The 19,913-nt window shown below is 45.3% G+C and overlaps 1 protein-coding gene and 1 long non-coding RNA gene across 2 annotated transcripts; one reads left to right on the plus strand and one right to left on the minus strand.

Moving 5' to 3' along the window:
- Positions 1–10,955: 10,955 nt before the first annotated feature.
- On the minus strand, positions 10,956–12,446 carry LOC104584581. Its single transcript, XR_732364.3, has 3 exons — positions 12,175–12,446; positions 11,660–11,985; positions 10,956–11,570 (listed from the first exon to the last, which is right to left on the minus strand). It is a non-coding gene; the product is annotated as an uncharacterized LOC104584581 (long non-coding RNA).
- A 519-nt stretch (positions 12,447–12,965) lies between these two features.
- On the plus strand, positions 12,966–19,573 carry LOC104585014. The gene is made up of 16 exons (XM_014902345.2): positions 12,966–13,167; positions 13,264–13,551; positions 13,688–13,828; positions 13,970–14,054; positions 14,145–14,220; positions 14,458–14,529; positions 14,662–15,142; positions 15,245–15,382; positions 15,550–15,636; positions 15,732–15,757; positions 15,880–15,921; positions 16,147–16,203; positions 17,157–17,246; positions 17,490–17,546; positions 18,415–18,524; positions 19,082–19,573. Exons 1-16 carry the CDS (start codon positions 13,025–13,027, stop codon positions 19,133–19,135), a joined length of 1,947 nt encoding a protein of 648 aa, XP_014757831.1. The 5' UTR covers positions 12,966–13,024; the 3' UTR covers positions 19,136–19,573.
- Positions 19,574–19,913: the final 340 nt, after the last annotated feature.

The raw sequence follows: 19,913 nt of genomic DNA on the forward strand, positions 1-19,913 counted from the left end.
GAGGGGGCGCGGCAGCAAGACCATCAAGGAATCCTCCACTATCACTCAAGATGAGATGCACCATGTGCCTGACATAACTGGAGTCTGGGAGGACAATAGGCCTGACATTCTCATCGAGAACCCATATCAAGGCGAGAGATTCGAAGACGGATCCTATTTCGTGGCTAGGGAGTTTGACCGGATGCTTATTTACTATCCTGAAAGACTGATGGTCACCGAAGATTCCCTACGTGCCATGTCCAGAGAGATGCAAGAGCTTCATCAGTTCTACATTCAAGCATCAGCTGGTTCTGAACAGCATGCCCAACAGATCAGTGTTAGAATCCCACGAGACTATGGCTTCTTTGACCAAGAAACTAGGAGCATTCAGGAACGTCTTATCACCTTTGGTGTGGAGTTCAACGAACTGTTCCACCTCTTCAACCGCCAAAAGCTTGATATCAACCTCTTAAGGCTGTGGTCTACCTACCAAATAAGAGAACTGCGGCGATTGGAGGTCAAAAAAGTAGCCATTCTAGACCCCGCGATGTTCAACTACGGTGACATTGGTCTTGAGTCTGAAAATGATGTCTCAAGAACCATGGCATCTAAATACTTGGTGGATGTCTCGAGAAATATGCGGACGACGACTTCATCCTCTTCTTCTTTAATTTGGAGTAAGTTCAATTTTATATATGAAACCGTTTGTTTTTTCTAATTCAGTCTTTCTTATACACCCTTAGATACTAAAATTTGTTTCTTTGGAAAACAGAGACCATTGGGTGACACTACTCATTTGTTTGCCTTGGTCCGCGGTGTACTACTTCGATTCACTGCTTCCAAAGAAGGGTGTTCGAGGTAGGTTCTGGAAACCCATCAAATCACTCATTAACACTGCCTGGAAAGTGGCGACCAAGGGAAAACTAGCTGGTAAAGGCTATAAAGACGAGCCTCACCACAACCACAGGTTCCCTTGCCAGCAACAGCCGCTCGGCAGTGTGTTTTGTGGCTACTACTGTTGTCACATTCTTATGGAGAATGCCAGCATGTTCAAGCCTGAGTGGAAGGGGTCAGTCGCGGTGATGGAAGAGTACTGGCGGCCCCGAATGACAATGGGACACCGGCCTAAATGGGTCGTGTATAACATTCAAAGGGAGTTCGCCCATCTCATAAACAATGAGGTCATCAAGCCTAGTGGGGACTTCTTCGAACGCGTGGAACAAGTCGTGTCTAGGGTTCACCCACGACAATAGATTCATTTGTATTCTTTATATGGTTTCATGAAATTTTAACACTTTGTAATTATGCTTCTATGGAATTTTGACACTTTGTAATCAATGTCGTGAAGTGAGATACATTTGTATTCTTTAAATGATGTGATGTGATGTGATGCGGTTTTATATGTATTTTTCTGTAATGAGATACATTCTGTATATAATTTGCTGTGTATTTCCTGTGTATTTACTGTGGTTTTAATTATTTTTTTAAATACCGAAAACGTATCAGTGTCGGTCGGTTGACCGACATTGATGGGGCGATGCGACCGTTACTGATGGTACATACATCAGTAACGGTCGGGAAGGAGCGACCGCCACTGATGTATATGACCGTTACTTATGTAACATCATCAGTAACGGTCATCAGTAACGGTCGCCCGACCGTTACTGATGATGGGTATCATCAGTAACACGAAGTTAGTAACGACGATCCCAACCGTTACTGATATGATTTTTCGAGATAGCCGTTTCTGTAGTAGTGTAAGCGTGACACCGTTTACAAAGACAAGCAAAGCAAATATACAACAGAACTTTTGCATGAAACCCACTCTCGCGTCGTTCTTGCGTGGGCGGCTCGCGGGGCGACTAGCCAAGCGTCGCCGCCACTCCTTCCTTTCTACCTCCCCTCCCTCGACGCCACCAGAGCCGGCCGCCGGCGCTTGCCTGGCCGATGAGGATGGTGGTGGCGGGGCTACTGCCGGCCAGATCTGGGCCGCCCTGGCATGGGCTCTGCAAGTTCCGGGCCACGAGGCCGGCGGCAGCGTGCGCTCCCTTGGAGTCATGGCCCGGTGAGGAAATGGCGGCACTGGCGTGTATCTGCGTGCTCGAGCCTCGTCTCCCCTCCGGATGTTCGGTGCCGTCCAGATCCGGTCCGTCCCTCCCGTCCAGGTCGCCCCTTTGGGTGCGGTAGTGCGATGCGCGCCTAGCACGGACGGCGGCGGTTCTGGTGTGTTGGCCTTCGTCCGGGACGCGTTGCGGCGGTGGTCGGGCGTGCGGCACGGCCAGCTGCCCGGATCTGCCGCATCTTTGCGGGATCCGGCCCGAGGTGGCTGTGGCCGGCTCCTTCGTCGGCTTTGGCGGGCGTCATGGGTGTGGGCTCTGCGTTGCGATGGGAGGATGTTCTCGCCGGGAGTCATGCCTGTGGCTGCTGCCCTTCCGTGGCAACAGTGAAGTGTCGTGGTAGTAGGGGCGCCTTTTGGCAGCTGGGAGCTGGGCTCCATCGTTCCTGGTTCTTGCTCTTTGCTCGCGCTGTCATGTTTGGTTCTACCGTCCGCGGTGGGTGTGCAGAGGCTGCGGGTGAAAACCTTGTGCCGACTTCGTCGGTGCCCACGACGATGGCATTCTCAGACGTCATCTCCTTCTTGAAGGCATTGTCGTGCAGCCTCGTTGCCTCCTTCCTTTCGTGGTCGAGGTCTACGAGTGAAAGCTCAATTTTGGTCCTTGGGACCGGGCAGCGGCGGCATTTTTGATGTCGTGTCCTTGTTGAAGGGGTTGTCTTAGGAGACCTGCACGACGGCGATGGTTTTGTTGCAGTGTGTGTAGGCTTGGCCAGGGGTTGTGGCATCGAGAAGTGGGAGCTTGCCCACCCGTGAGTTGAATCCTGAAGTCGATCTCCTCCTGTCTCTGGTCGCCAGGGAGGGCTAACTCCGCCTCCTTCTTTGGAGCTGTTTTTTCCTCGGTGTCGTTGGAGTAGTTGGTTTTTTACTTTTGGTGTGGCATGTTTGCCCGGGCGATGTTTTAGGGCTTAGCTCGTTGTCTAGGTTTTTGTATGGTTTTTCTAGAATAAGCCATGCTCTGTATGGTTTTTGGGCCTAGTTTTCCTTATAAACAGGGTCACGGCCATCGGTCTCTTCTTCTTCAATGGAATTTATTAGCTCTCTTGCTAACTTTCAAAAAAATAAAGACTATCATAGATTGGGATCGGCTCTGACGCGTTTTAGTTTTGCGTCAGTGGAGAGCTTCAAAGAGTAAATAATTTCTGTAGTAGTGCTCGCCATCGCGTTGCCGCCGTAGCCGCCTATTCCATCGCACCGCCCCATCCCGTGCCCTCCCTTTCATGTCTCCTCTCTCCATGGCAAAGATCCCTTAATGAGCGCCCGACTGCGAGGCGCGCCACTACCTTGAGCGGCACCCCGTTCAAGATTCGGCGCCCGGCAACGACTCGAGCGGGGGTAGGCAGAGCTTTAGGCGGCACCAACTGGAGAAGATAGCAGCGCCAGATTACGGAGACGGGGAAAGAGGGCTCCGGATGGCAGCTGCAGCTCCTTCTCTGAAGCGGCCTGGAGGCGCGCATCCGGCTCACTTTTCGTTCAAGTCAGCAGCGGTAGAGGGAGGCAGATTCGCAGGAAGATTCAGCAAGAGGGACACTTCCGTTTGGTGGTTGCCGAATGGGAAATCCCCATCCCGCTGTTCCATATGGGGACCCCCGAGCTCGATTTGGGAGATGGGGGATGGGATAGGGCATCTGCTGGAGGGTCTTTTTTAAGAAATCTCTAAATTTAGATATTGGGCCACGCCATGCCCATATGGGCTTCGAAGCCCTCTAGGCCAATTTTTTTTAGATGAAAGGCATTTTATTGCCCGGCTCCATTTCGAAAACGAAATGAAGCCTAAAAATTCAGTTAAGCTCCGGATTACATCCAACTGTAATAAGATACTCCCAATAGAGAGAAAACAACTCAAACAGGCTACAAAGGCCAGAAAAAACTGAAACGACCACACAGAACATCTCTACGAAGCAGAAGTTGTCCCTCTCGCAAGAATAGCTTGTTCTTTGGTTCGGCCAAGGATGGAGTCCCAGGACCTGCGAGCGTAGTGCGGCACTTCTTGCTCAGCGCAGCCGGGGAGCTTCCGTGGCCTTGATCTCCAGAAGCAGTAGACACTTGTCCCAGAGCAAGATGTCGCGTTTCGGGCACAGCGGTTGCCAGCACTTTAATAAGCGCAGTGATCTCTTCCATAGGACCTGTATGTTCATCCATATATGATGAGCAAATGAGAGATCATTACGAAACTTCCAGACTGTCCACATAATTGCAGCAGTAATCATATTTATAACCCCATTCCTTTTATTGCAGAGCCAATAAGTGGCCATGTTTTCATAAGATGTTATCACAAGTTTCTGAATAATATCAGTTATGTCACGCCAGAGCAATCTAGCTACTGCACAGCCAAAGAACAGATGTGTTACAGATTCTAGTTCGTTGCAAAATAAGCAAGTTTTATCAGGTACTTCTTGTCTCTTACTCAAGTTATCTCTAGTGAGAATTCTGTTGTTACTGATCAACCATAGAAACATGTGCACCCTAGGAGAGGGGGGCATGTATGTTCCATAATGATGGCACAAAGACAGGGGAAATCCCTCTAATGTTAACTACGGCATACAAGGATTGGGAGGTGTAGATCCTAGAGGAATTTAACTTCCACATCATTTGGTCCCTCTCTGTGGTCTTTGTGGTTAAAACCACAGCAGAGACAATCTGTGGTTAAAAGATAGTTTAATCTCTCTTCCATCCCAAACCTCTGCCAAGGTGGCCATCTGTTCATTGCATATAACATATAGTTCCCAGAATTGGATAGCCAGGCTGGATCCCCCAAACCATTGGTCTTCCCAAATACTAATGGATTTTCCATCCCCTACTAACCATTGGTAGCCAAGTTTTGCAGCCCTACTGGCCCACATAATTCCTTTCCAAAAATTAGATACATCTCTGTCTACACAGGCAAAGATATTGGGATCAGATCCCACATATTTGAAGTCAATAACTTTTTTCCATAGCCTGTTAGAATCTAGGTTGTATCTGTGTATCCAGGAGGCTAGTAAGGTTACATTCACATCTCTCAGATTAGGGATACCTAGCCCTCCGAAATCTTTTTTCATGGCCATCATCTACCAATTGGCCAGATGATATTTGTGGTGTCCCTCATAGTTATCCCAAAGACAATGTGCCATTTGTGTATTAATAGCATGAGTAGACCAGCTAGGGAATTTAATAGAAGAGAGGAGGTAGATGAGAATACTGGCTAAGCATGCTCTAATGAGCACAATCCTTCCTCCATAAGACAGTAGTTTTCCTCTCCATCCAGCAATTCTTTAATAACTTTACAGGTTGCAGGTCCTCCTTCCCGAGTTTACTATGGCGTAAAGGCCCACCCAGATAGGTGATGGTAAGGAGTTTTTTTTACATCCAAAAATCTGAGACAGGGAATTTGTTTCATCTTCATCTAAGTTCATGGGAATTAAATCAGATTTATGGTAATTGATTTTCATGCCTGAGATTTGTTCAAACAAAGTGAGGATCCATTTCAAGCTTTGTGCCATAAGGGCATCATTTTTCAAAAAGATCAAAGTATCATCTGCATATTGGAGACTAAAGATACCTCCAGGGCAGAAATTTGGCAGCAGGCCTGAAATCAATGCTCTATGTGCTGCTTTAGAAAACATTCTAGTAAAAACATCAGCTGCCATGTTAAAAAGGATTGGGGACAGCGGATCTCCTTGTCTTAGTCCTTTTCCAGTCAGAAAATATTCACTTTCAGAGTCATTCAGTCTGATCCCAACAGATCCCACATGAATCAGAGTTTTCATCTTTTTTTTCTCCAATTGGGGCTAAATCCCCTTTGGATGAACATTTGTTCCAAGAAATCCTAGTTCACTCTATCATAGGCTTTCTCATAATCAAGTTTTAGCAGGATGCCTTTTTCTTTATTGTTATATATCTCATGTATAATTTCATGTGTGGTGACCACACTATCCAGGATGTATCTGCCCTTAATGAAAGCAGTCTAGTTAGAAGCAACAATTATTTGTAGCATAGCAGGTGTGTCATGGACTAGACCAGCAGGTCCTTGTAGTGAAGTAATTTTCTTCTTCCTTCTCCTCTGGTTAGCAAGTGCATGAAAATATGCAGTATTCTTGTCTCCTTCTAATATATCTTTTTCTCTAACTCTTTGTCTGGTTCTAGTCTCTTCCATATTCCAATTTTTTTGTAGTCCAGACCTAATGGTCTTCATCCTGTAATTTTCCTTTGGTAGTAACATTTGTCTTTCAGCCATGATATCCAGACAATCATATTCTGCCATTAAACTTTTCTTATATTTTTTTGTTCTGCTTCAATGTTAATCCCCCACCCTTCCAAGAATTTTCTTAACCTTCTTATCTTATATTGCCACATATCCATAGCTGTGGAACAGGAGGAAGGTTGATTCCAATTTTGAATGATCAGTTCAATACCCCCCTCAACTCCTAACCACCATTTTTCAAATCTAAAGATTTTATTTGTGTGAGAGTTAAACCCTCCACAGTCTAACCATAAAGGAGTATGGTCACTGCCAATTCTCACTAAAGTGGAAAGGAAAGCGCCAGGGAAGTGAGCTTCCCAGCAGGTGGATACAGAAAATTTGTCTATTGCTGCCATAATAGGTTTTTCCTGGTTGTTAGACCACGTGTACTGCCTATTAGTAGGTTTTATCTCCATTAAAGTTGCAAAGTTTATCGAGTTGTTAAACTTGTTAGCCCAAGTTTGATTAATATTTCTTGAGTTTTTCTCATTAGCTTGCTTGATTAAATTGAAATCTCCTCCCACTAAAATGGGTAGGGTGCAAGCAGCACATAAGGAGCCAAGTTCATCTAAATTTTTTTGTTTTCGATCTTCATATGCAGGACAATAAGTGGCCACAAACCTCCACACAAATCCATCAATTTTTTGTTTGATGTCACAGGAGACAAAATGTGCTCCAACATCCCATTTAATCAACTCAAAAGTATTTAAATCAATCCCTAAAAGGATTCCTTCAGCGGTTCCAACAGATGATATATGTTGCCAGGTGAAATCACCAAAATTAACTAAAGTTGCCAAGAAGGATGGATTGAAGTCCATCTTCTTGGTTTCAGACAGGGCAATTTATAGCAGGATGATGTACTCTAAGGAGTTCAGACACACATTTGACCTTTTTTGGGTCATTAAGACCTCTAACATTCCATAGGATGTATGGCATCAGAGACATTTTTATACACGCTCTTAGTTCTATAGCTCCTATCCTTCCTAAAGTAACATCAATATCTGTAGGCAAGAAAATATCAGGTTGTTCCTCGGCTATAGCCTCAAGCCTATCATATTCCATCTGTTTAAGCTTATCAATTTGTGTATGTATAACAGTAGGATTTGGTCCTAAGCAAACATTAAATTCTTTAGATTTCTCAGCCAACTTAGTAGTGCAAATATTAGCAAAAGAGTTCTTGAACATACCTTTGTTGGTTGGTTTTTCCAGGTTCTTCTAGGATATAATCTCATGTGCTCTGCTTAGGATTGATTTGCCGTCCTGGACAATTCTGCTGCTCTGTCTGGTAGCCACCATCGCCCCCCATTTGTGTTTCCTGCCATTTTTTGCTTTGCGTCAGCAGGTGTGGGGAAGTTTTCCACAGTGAGCTGTGAAACTTGTTCTTCCTGTACCTCATTCTCTGGCAGAGTAGGTGTTGTCTCTTTCCATTCCAGCTCATCAATGGTGCTGGGAGCAGAAGTATCCACAAGCTTTGTCGACTCATCTGCTAGGGGGACTGACTCTTGTTCAGTTTTCTTTCTATTGGGCTCAGGTTCTTCATCTTCTCCATCCGAGTCAATTAGATTTGCACATAACAGTGTCTGATAGCTAAGGGCTTGAGTGGTCTTTGGAGGTGCAGATGTAGAGCCACCAGTAGTTGGTTTAGTAGGGGCAGGTTTCCCAGAACTTTTGTTATTTGTTCCTATACTCTTCTCCAGATCTAGAATCTCAAAATCCATAATGTTATCCTCATCATATTCATCATCTCCATTGTAGTCCTTGTCTTCTAAACCCATGATTTTATCTATATCCAATGCATCTCATTCCACAGTGAATTCCAGGAGATAAAACTTTTTCTTCATCACAATCATCCTTTCTGAAGGAATCTTCACAGAATTCCTGACTGCCAGTTTAACTCTATTGGTTTCATATAAGGATTTAAAGATCTCATTCCAGTCCACATCTAATAGCAGCCCAAAACATTTAGATATTTGGGTGATGACTTTCCAGGAGCACCACTTGGGAGGTATGCCTCTAATTTGGAGCCAGATTTCAGTTAATTCCCCCACTTCAGGCAGGTCACCATCCCATGACAAAATCTTGATTGTCACTCTTTCAGAATCACTACCTTCTCTGAGATTGATAGAGGGTAAACCCACTAGATCAGAAACTTTCTTGGTTGGAGGAAATCTCACCAGGAAGCTCTTCTTCTCAAGCTGTCTAACTTGCCAGGGCCATGAAGCATCCCATCTTACTGCCATGCATTCTTCAAGAACTTTAACAGAAATGTCCCCATGTGTTACAGCTACCACTCCATAGTTGTTCATGTTAAGCCACTTAGTAGAGGCTTTTTCATCTACATTGATATGGAAAAAACCCAATCCACTATTTGCACTGCCAACAAACTGTGTCACATGTATCACTCTACCCCAAGCAGGGCAATTATCCATGTGTTGTCCAGGGATACCGCAAATGAAACACACTTTTGCCTTGACACAGTTCCCTACATAGTGTCCTGGTCCACCACAGTTAAAACAGGATAGCTTCTTGTATTTGGGGTCCATAGGTTGAACCAAGTTCTCTTCAGCAACTTTCTGTTTACCATACCTATTCCCGTGTGGATGTGTGGTGTTTGTCCTCTGTTGGACTTGCCTCTGTTGTTGATTACTATGTAATTGTCCTGATTGTGAGCTGGGTCCAGTGTTCTCTAGGTACTCTGATTGTTCCCACTCTGTTCTTGCTGAGGCAATTTTGCTTGTAGTGTAGAGTCTTGTGTGCTCTGATGGAGCTGGGTTATCATTTGAGTTTGATGATACTGGTTTTGTTGCTGCAAGTGTGATTGCTGTAAATGTTGTTGTTGCTGTTCTATTGTTGGAACTGTTGTTGGGGTTGTGTCTGCATCTGCTGGAACTGAGGCTAAAAATGTTGGTTGTTGGCTTCCTGCATATTGTGACCTATGCCAGGTTGTTGATTTTGCACCATCTGCTGCATCTATTGCTGTGGAGCCCTTGCATCATATCAAGCTGTGTGTATTGCTGCCCTAGGGTTGTCTGTTGTTGCCCTTGATACTGTTGTAACATAGCCATCTGCTGTCCATACTGCTATCCAAATCCCATCATTGGCTATTGGAGAGGTTGTCCATACTGAAATTGTACTGGTTGCATAATTGCTTGTTGCGATTGTGCCTGGAACTGCAGTGGCTGCTGATTATAGATTTGAGTCTGAGGGTATTGCACTTGCATATCGGTTGGTACTGCCCTGCAACCTGCATCTGCAGCCCTTGCCCCTGCTGGATCTGTGCTTGCACCATGTGTCTGGCTCTGAGGGATCTGCGATTGCTGTCCTTGCGGCTCCCCTTGCGCTTTTCTCAGGCCCATGATTCTGCAACGGCAGTTGGTTCTGAGAGGGGCGATTGTATTGGTAGGGATTCCGGAATCCGCCCTTCTTCTGAAACCCGTGACCACCGCCTCCACGTCCACATCCTTGTCCGTTTTCTCGTCCACCCTCCATCGGCAACTTTCTGAGGATATCGGCGAAAGTCGCCTTGCCGTGAATTCTGCTCCAGAAATCTCTAGCAAAACTAAAGAGTTGTGGCTTGGGGGTGAAACGATCAGTGTCACTCACCGGGAAACAATCGTCGGCAGTGAAGGTCTTCGCCGCGAACAGATCCCGTCGGATCCAGACCAAGTTGGTGGCGGTGGCGGAGCCCTGGGTTAAAACCCTAGGTTGGAGAGGACTGGGACCCTCGCGTTAGCCAAAGCTTTTTGCCCTTTTGCATTCACAGTGGGGTTTGGACCATGTGGCGCAAATCGGGTTGCGCTTGGTTCAAAACCTGCTTCACGCCGTGCTTGGTTTCTGTCGAGAGCATGCGGCCCGGTCGCCGTCTGCCATTGGGGAGAAGCCCCCGGGGTCACCGTTCCATGTGATGGTGGGGTGGATCGGGGGAGAGGAGGGGAGGGGAGCGACAGCTCCCGTGGTTTGAGCCATACACTGGAACCTTCTCAAAAAGAAAACTGACCTGGAAACAGATGGGGACGCTGGATCATGGTTTTAAATAGCGCGCTATCTCGGCGCTATAGCTTCGCTATAGAAGATTTGAACCACTCCCGCTAAAGCTATGTACTTTTAGCGCTAAATAAAAACTGTCGCTAATAGCTCACTAAAACGCTAAATTGGGCCGGAAAATAGCACTATTTCTCCCGCTAAGCCCAAAATTTTCTGATTTGAATTTGAAAGTTGCACCTAGTTATGTAATATGCACTTATGCAATATTTTTATTGCTATAATTGTCATGGTTGTTCAATAAAAGTTTGTGTCATTGAATTTCTGGTCATATTTTCTAGATGATATAAATATATGATGCCTAATTTTCATGAAAATTTCCTTATTTCCGAGAAAAATGGCTTAGCGTCGTTTTCTTAGATGCTAGAAATGCAGCCGCTAAGAAGCATAACCCGCTATTTAAGGTTGTGTTTGTTTGGGCTGGAACTCCGCAGCTGCAGATTCCAGAATCAGCTGTGGCTGCCAGCTGCAGCGGAAAGATTGGAGCTGTTTGATGCCTGTTTGTTTGGGCGGCTGGTCCGGCTGTGCCGAAATGACCTGAATGACCCTGTAGTTCTGTAGATTTGGTATTAGTGCTAACCGTACTGCTTTACATGTAAATTAATTTTTTGAGAACACATTAAACCATAGTACACTAATAATATATTGTCCACACATCGTTTGCAAAATATAAGATCATCGTGACATTAAATTAGTCTAACCTATTACAATTCTACTCTCTTGCGGCCATCAGAGCATCAGCAATTCTATCACGAGTTGTGTCCATTGCGGCATTGCTACTACCCGCTAGCTCCCACCACTTAGGCATGTAGTCCTCGTCAGCATCGCATCTAGCAAAGTGGTAATCATACAAATTACTATCTCGTATGAAGTTGTGCAAGGCCATACAAGCAATGATAATCCTTGCTTGCTTTCTCGGTGGGTAGCTAGGCACAGCTTTCAACATGCGCCATCTTTGCTTCAACACGGCAAAGCATCGTTCTATGACATTTCTGAGTGATGAATGTAGATAGTTGAAGATTTCCTTCCTACCACTTGCAGCGGCGCCATGTTGATACTCAGGTAGATGGTACCTCGTGCCTCTAAACGGTGCTAAATAACCAGTCTGATTGGGGTATCCAGAATCAACAAGATAAAATTTACGTTGCCCATAATATGCATCAACTCCAAGTTGTCCGGTGGTCCCTTGCGGAATGCTTTAATTGGCTTCTGAATCTGCAAATAATATCATGGCATTACTGCTTGTCTATGCGAGACATATCATGGCATTGAATAAATTATCATTGCATAAGAAAATTATATACCTTGATCAATTCAGCCCACTGCTCTTCATCAGCTATTTTGGTTTGCGTATCTTCATTCCATCCAAGTCCAGTTGCCTTATTTTTGTAGAACACCCACGCTGAATAAATAGCCTTCAAATCGTCCCAACGATTTTTTGGCTGCCTTCTCTCATAGTTCTCCCGGTCTGAGCATTGAAATCTACCACTAAGTTCTTGTATCCGGTAGAACTCAAGAATTTGGTTGGCCTGTTTCCAAACTGAACTTGTTTGGTGGCGCACTCACAAAAAATCCTAGTAGCGGTAGCATCCCACACAGCTTTCACGATATCTATTTTGACAGGTTCCATCTAAACATAGCAGTGCATATATATACATCAAAGAACAATGAGCATATAAAACAGCAAAGTAGTACCAATCACTAGAAATAATCATCATTTCGCACTAATTTCAGACAAGGCAGCAGCAAAATAATCAGCATCGTGCACAAGCACAAGGAACAGAGGAAAATAGCAGGCAACAGGAGGGGGGAGTCTCACCTTGGAGCAGCAGTGGTCGGCGCCAAGATGGAGAAGGAGACCGTCAGCGTGAACTCGAGCAGCGGCGGGTGTGTATTGCAGATCTGGCGGTTGCAGACGATGTACGGGGCGGTAGGTGTGGCCTGCAGTGGCGGGGTAAGGGGCGGCGTCGGATGGTAGGACGGGCCGGCGGCGACGTGGGGCGGGACGGGAGGTGGCGGCGTCGCGGACGGGCCGGCGGCAGGGTCGGGAGCAAGGGGAGGCGGCGGCGTGGGGAGCAGGGGGAGGCGGCGGCGTGGGGAGCAATGGGAGGCGGCGGCGTGGGGAGCAGCCCCAACCCTAGCAGCGAGTGGCAAGGAGAGAAGCAGGACGCGTCAGGAAGAAAAGATATCGGGCAGAAAATAGTCGAACCGGTACGGGACAATTTGGCTGTTGTATGTGATTTGGTCGGAGGGTATTTCGGTAAAAGGTCCGTTTTGGAATCTGCAGCAGCTGCGCCAAGCACCCTTTCCGTGGATTCTCCTCGCTAGTGTGTTTCTGAGAAGCGCTCCATGCCAGCGGATTCAAGAAGCTGACCGAAAATCTGCTTTTTGTTTGGACTTCGGATTCCAAGCTGTTGGAGCGAATTCCATAATGCCAGACAAACGAACCCTAAAACTATGCGCTGGATGCAAGAGACGGAACGGAAGGAAGGGAAGGAGGCTAGCAGCGGAGTGAAGGAAGGGATGGAAGGGATGGAAGGGAGGCGCCGCATCCCTCCGCTGCATTACATATACTGTAGACTGCTCGTTCTTCCCCCAAAATCCATCGATTCTCTCGCCTTCTTATACCCATCAGACCGAATCCAACTCCCGAGCGTGCGTTCTGCGACATGGCGGCGACGAAGATGGACAGCGGCGGCAGCGGCAAGCTCTCCGGCACCTACTCCCTGGAGTACGCCTGCGCGAGGCGGCTCCGCCACAGGCTGCTCCTCTCCTACCTCTCCCAACAAGGCCTCCACCCGACCTTCCAATCGTAAGCACGATCGATCTCGCTTCCTCATCTCGTTCATCTCCTCGAGATTAATCCTCGCTGCTACTGCTAACAATGCTCCCGCATGCGCGCGCGCAGGATGATCCAGCAGACGGACGCGCACCTGAGCGCGGATCATCTGCGGGAGCTCGTGGCGCGGGGCCGGTGGGGCGAAGCCACGGACTACCTCGGCCGCTTCAACCGGCGCAGGAGCCTCGAGTCGCAAGCCCTCTACCTCTTCCTCCACACGCTCAGCGCCCTGGATGTCGTCGCCGCCGCCGTCCCGCTCGACTCGTACCACCACGGCATCACCGTGTCCGCCTTCATCAGCAGCTGCCCCGAACTCTGCTACCTCGTCAAGGACATGCTCAGCTCACCGCGACGATGGTACCTGTACTGCATATCTACTACTCCGTACTTGAATTCCTCCTCCCTAACATTATTGTTTGTCAGGCTGTGTCAATTTCTTCTCATCTTAGTACTTCTTTGTTCATGTGCTAATTGAACGTGCTTGATTAATCAGTGCGTCCCTGGACTGGAAACTCGTGTGTAGCAATGCATCGCTGATTGCGTATGACTTGGCTCACGAGTCTCCGGACTTGACACGCCTGATCCAACTGCCGGGCGGTGCCCAAGTGCTCCCACACAACGTGCTTCCCATCTGGTGGGTTCGTGTGTTCATTCCTCCAATTCAATTCGGCTTAACACTGCATGTCAGTGCTGATATATCAGTAAATCACTCCGTATTACACCACAAATATATAGCACGGCCAGTACGTGATCATCTTTAATTTGCTTTTGCTAGTCCTCGTCGAAGGCGTCACGTGAGACGATCGGCCGGGCACCCACCAGGACTTACCATTGCCAAGCTCTATCTCGACAAGAGGACAAGTAGAAGTAATTATACTTCTCATGAGATCCAATTTCTGATTTTTCTACAAGACATTCACACATATAGTCACTAATTCTTTGCCTCTTGCAGTCTGTATTCCTCAAACCCATGTACTGGGGCAAGTTTTATCGATGAGTCACTGGATTGGGCGGCACGTTATCTTGGTAATTAAAATGGTCTCTCCATCTATTCCAGTTTTTGTATCCATCTATCAACTTTCTGTTTGTTGCATTCGGTATTTCAGTAGCTAGCTTGAGCGCACATACCTGTTTTTTTTCCTCCTGTTAGTCCTTTATCCGGGAAATCCATTGGATTATTATGTCTGTCTTCCTATCTTTCTCTGTGAGGAACGTGAGTTCCTTTCTGCTGATTAACCTACAGTATATCTGATAATTATGCAGGGATATGTTTAAGAGCTGGTAGACGTCAGGAGCTTCAGCAAGGGCCCCCACTTCAGTCATTTGGGAAGCAATGTAATTCATCCACGCTTGTTTTATCATTTAGCTTAGCCAATTGCCATTGTCTCTGTGCGTTCACTATGGGGTTTGTACTCCAACCAGTCAGCAGCCTCATGAAGATTGACATTGTTTATGGCATTCTGTCAGCGCCTGCAAGCATTGCTTCCGGCGACATGACGGCGATGAAGATGGACGGCGGCGGCAGCGGCAGCGGCAAGCTCTCCGGACCCGTGGAGTACGCCTGCACGAGGCGGCTGCGGCACAGGCTGGTCCTCTCCTACCTCTCCCAACAAGGCCTCCAACCCACCTTCCAATCGATGGTCCAGCAGACGGACGCGCACCTGTGCTTGAAGCATCTGCAGCAGCTCGTGGCCCGGGGCCTGTTGAACGAAGCCGTGTGCTACATCTGCCGCTTCCTGCCGTCCGGCACCTGCAAGGCCATCGAGGACCGGCCCCTCCTCCTCTTCCTCTACGCACTCTGGACCTTCGCCAACATCGCTGCCAGCGCAAGCCATGCCGCCGTGGCGCCCGACATGCACCGCAATGACTTGGCCCTTTTTTTGACCGTCTGCCGCAACTTGAAGCTCTGCACCATTGTCATCCGCCTCCTTAAGTTGCCTCAATTCAGGTGGGCTGATTTCTTTCTTGTAATTTGTGTTTTTGTTGCTGTTGTTGCTGCTGCTGTTGTTGTCCTTGATCGAGTCATTAAACTAGCATTAACTATATGCAGGGCCAGCCTGAACTGGGGCGTGATAAGCAACAAGGCATCGTTCATTGCTTGTGACTTGGCTCGTGAGTCTCCAGAGTTGAGCCACTGGGTGGTACTGCCTAGTGACCCAGCCTCCTTGCACGACGTGCTTCCCATTTGGTTCGTGTAGTCTTCTCGTCCAACCTCAAACCTGTCTGACTTCGGAGTTCCTGAAATGTTTATTGGTCCATGTTTGGCTACCACACTTGTATCTCCAGTATAGTTCTGTGCCAAATTGCTTGCCAATGCTGATAAATTGCCCCGTAATCATCTTTTGCTTTTGCTAGTCCCCGTCAAAAGAGCTATGTGAAAGGGCCACCCAGGCGCCCACCGGCACGTACTATAACCAAGCTCTATCTCAACAAGAGGAGGAGGTATGAACAACATGGATGAACATAATCGTTACTTGTCTCTTTCTTCACATGGCATTCACACATATGGGTGCTAATTAATTCTTCGCTTTTTCCAGCGTGTCTTCTTCAAGCCTTCAACCTGGTATAATATATCACCCTCTTTGCAAACATCTTCTGTTGGCATGAAATAATCAACATAGCTCATACAACATGTACATATGTCAGAGCTCTAGTTAATGATCTGGCCTATGTTTTTCATTGCAGGATTTGCCACCAATTCACTGAACCAGGTGGCGGATCTTATCAGTAAGTTTATTCTTGCATATAACGTCTATTTCCAGTTTATACGTGCATCAATTGACTTCTTGTTCATAGCATTTGGTAGCTTGAGTACACATGTAACTTATGATGGCATTCCAATTACACTGCATGTATAACATATCTGATTTTTTTCCTACTGTTTCTTTTCTTGGGAAATCACTTGAGTAATGGAGTTCCTATCTGCTAATAAACTTATGTGATGATATTCAGTGAAATGTTTCAATATTGGTGAATCTCTGGAGTTTCTTCAATCAAGTAAGAAGGAAGGTAATTAATTCACATTTTCCTCGTTTAAAAAAGGATCGCACTTGTTTCATCCCTGATTTTTAGCCACTTGTCATTGTGTCCACATGCTTCCTCTCTGGGATTTGAACTGTATGTGTAATTTGTTCGATCCTTTAGGGCAACATCTGCATAATATTAGCTCACGTAGCTGTCCTTCCTTTTCAAGTTCAGTTTCCGGCATGAGTTTTTTGGAAAACAGTAGCCTGGCATGTTAATTAACTTGATTATATGCGTAATTAAATCAAACTTATCTTACTTTGACACCTTGTATCTTGCTTGTTTACTGGTTTGACACACTTCATCTTTATCACCACCAGTTATTTCTCTTACTGCAAACAATTTATAAAGTATGTTTGTTGCTTTTGCATTGCTCCGGTAGATTTACAGGCAAGGTACTTGTGTGATGTGGCTTATAATCTGTAGTACTTCACAAGTTCACATGCTACATACTGTGGTGTCCCTCATGGTTTGTTTCCTAAGCACATTGTTTGCCCCTATATTTACTAGTTACACTAAAAAAATTATCTGCAGTGGAAACACTTTCCCCTAAGTTATCCATTCCATTGTTCTTTTTATAGCTGCTCACATTTTATACATGTTAAATGCGCTTGACTCATAATAGCACACCAATGGAGCAGCTCATCAAACTTGATGTTCTTCTTTGCATTTTATCAGTGTGTGGCAACCCACTATAATTTATAAAATTAACAACTAATCTCTGAAATCTTATTTAGATAAACTTAATATGCACCATGCATTATAATACCTCGTTGATTGATGATGTAGGGCTGGAAACATCTTTCCCTTTAGATTCCCACTGTCACTCCTTCGTTGGTTGCCTGATAAATACAGTCCTTATTGTGGTTGATATTGTAGGTTACATTGTAAAGTGTCTAGTTACCTGATGCCACTTCTAACTACCGAACTGGTTACAGATGCTCCTGGTGCTCCACTCTCGCAGACCATGTTTGATACCTTGACAGATCCTGCTAAGACCATTGGCACCTCATCAGTGAAAAATGCAGGTAAATTAGTTGAAAACTCTGTGTTTGGTTGCTTGCTGTCATTTTTAACTGGAGACCTCGTTTCAGGTGCAAATTCAGGTTTAGTTATTTAAATGTTTCGAACACCCACACCCCTTTCCAAACATGGATGAATCTCCTTCTGCACGATTAGGCCAGGAATTGTTTGTTGCTAGAGAACATCCAATGGACTAATCAAGGGGTTATACCTATGATCGTCATTTCTAACTGTTAAACTCTTCACAGGTGCTCCAGTCTCACTCCCTGCTAAAACCTCTGGAATCTTATCAGGAACATATGCAGGTTAATTAATTCAACACCGTCAACCGTTTTCGATCAATGTAGCTACTGAGAAATTCTTAAATGTAGGTAAATGAACATCCTCAACTGTTTTCATTCAGTGTAGAAACTCCGGCGCAAATTTAGCCCTAAAATTGTTATTTGTTAAATAAAATCCATCACCAATACTAATATTTGGCCTGCGATGTTTACAATTGACCTTCTTGTTTTGTTCTGCCCTGTACCACTTTGTTCCTATCATCCTATGGCAAGCTATTTCTCAAAAGCGTGGAAGATGATCTTTTGTTACTCTTGCATTTCTTAGATGCTTTCGTTCTTTTTCTTGTTTTCTCTATGTCCATTGTAGTTCCAGGATTCCATTTGCATATGTGAGCTGCTAAGCTTATGTACTGCAGTCGTATGATGCATATGTTCCTCCTTACGATATACAGGTCCTGCTAAATGTTTAAGGTTCTTATAGAAAATTGATATATAATACTCCCACCTTTCCCGAATGGCTAGGTTTCTCTAAGACAAGGATTTCACCAAGAGTTACTTTATTAATATGTGGTCTCATATCATATAAATCACATATTAATTAAGTAATAACATATTAATTAAGTAATTCTTGGTCAAATTCTTGTCTTAACAAAACCTAATACACCATATATTGAGAAAACGAGGGAGTATTAATTTTTTTTGCATGAATGCATTAGTAAATAAAGAAGTTCATAATGAAGTTTAAACTCTTCATTTCTGATGCCCACAGGCTCATCCTTCATATTTGTTCCTTGGAATGTTGACTGTTGACATCATAAGTAAATTTGAGCCAAGGGTTCTGTGCCCTGATAGTATTTAATCCAGTGATCCTAAAGAGTGCATACTTGGGCAGGTACAACTGACACCATCCAGGATGTCATTCTGAGAAAGAATCCTAGGACAGAACTGTCAACTGTTCGGGAAGATCCAGACCCAAAAAGGCAACGGATATGCGTCAAACTGGTAATGCGTAGTACAAGTGGTTGCTTTTAGATATACTTTGACATATATCAATCCTGACTTGGACTTGTGGCAATTAATATGTTGGTTAGAACTTAGAAGTCACTTGTAATTTGAATGCATGACTTGAAAAGTTAATTAGGTTTCTGCTGTGAATGTCCAACTAAGTTGCACTTCCACCAATTGTTTTAGTGACATCATACTGGTCCCTAATTTTTCTCCCAGTAGTACTAAATGGATCAATGGGCAGACGCAAAATGGAAGAATTACAGTAGGTCACAATTTTTGGACATGCCATATCTGTACAGAAGCAAGACTGTTTGATGTTAGGTGATTAATGCATGCACTTTGTTTCTCCCTGCACCGCACCAGTTTAAGTTGCATGTATTTTAATAGTCTTTTGGGCTCTAAAACCACAGTTCTATCTGTTCAATCCTGTGTTTCATAAATCAAGTAAACAGCGGGCAACATTTCTTGTGTTCTATGTTGTAATATCTTATACATAACATAAGGTGCAGAATTGGACAGTATTAACTGGTGGAATACTTGTTGCTGTGCAGGTATCGGTGCACAGACCTGAAGCTGAAGTTCACAGAATGAACTTGATGGCGTAACTAAGTGGTGACCGGCTTACTGGTGCTCCGTGAAGTGTTGGAGGATACTATTAGCTGGAGTATATCATTGTTAGTGTCAAATTTATGGGTGCCTAAAGCAACTTAGGTGTAGACGGACTGTCAAAACTGATATCTTAGCGGCAAGTAGGCAACTTTGGTGACATGGATCCCATGCAGGAGGTTTCGGTTCAATTTAGATGCTTTTGTTTTTTGAATCTGCAAGGTGTTGCTGTAGCAAGTCTTTTCTTTGTCGGTCTGTTGCTGTCTCTCTGTGGGGTGGGCTAGCCGTAGCTTTGGAGCTTGGGGGTAGTAGCCAAGTTAAGGGGTGGGCTGGATCTTCCAGCAGCCTTGATTTCTACTGTGTTCTTTTCTTTTTCTTTCAACTCTTGTAGTTATGGCTTCTGTTAATGGAAATCCATGGACACCCTTGTTTAAAAAGATAATCTACAGGTTTATGCTCCTGGGAGGTTAAAGAACCGGATCGACCAATTTGTATACTAAGTATAAAATTGGGTATTCTCTATTGCACGTTCTTGCATACTTCCACCTGAATTTTTGAGCTTGTTGAGAAGTCAATTTTTGGTACACCTGGTCAAGTACAATGGATACGGGGTGGAGTAGTATATCATGATGATATCTTAAGCGCATTAGGAAGAGAGTCCAATAAGAGGTATAATAGTTGTTCTCTTGAGTTGCAGTGATGTAGAATACTCAAATCCTCTTTTTATCGCATCGGTACTTTTATTATGACAACTGGTACACTGCCCGTGCGTTGCCA

Source organism: Brachypodium distachyon, chromosome 4 (genome assembly GCF_000005505.3).
Source record: "Brachypodium distachyon strain Bd21 chromosome 4, Brachypodium_distachyon_v3.0, whole genome shotgun sequence".
Taxonomy (NCBI): Eukaryota; Viridiplantae; Streptophyta; class Magnoliopsida; order Poales; family Poaceae; genus Brachypodium; species Brachypodium distachyon.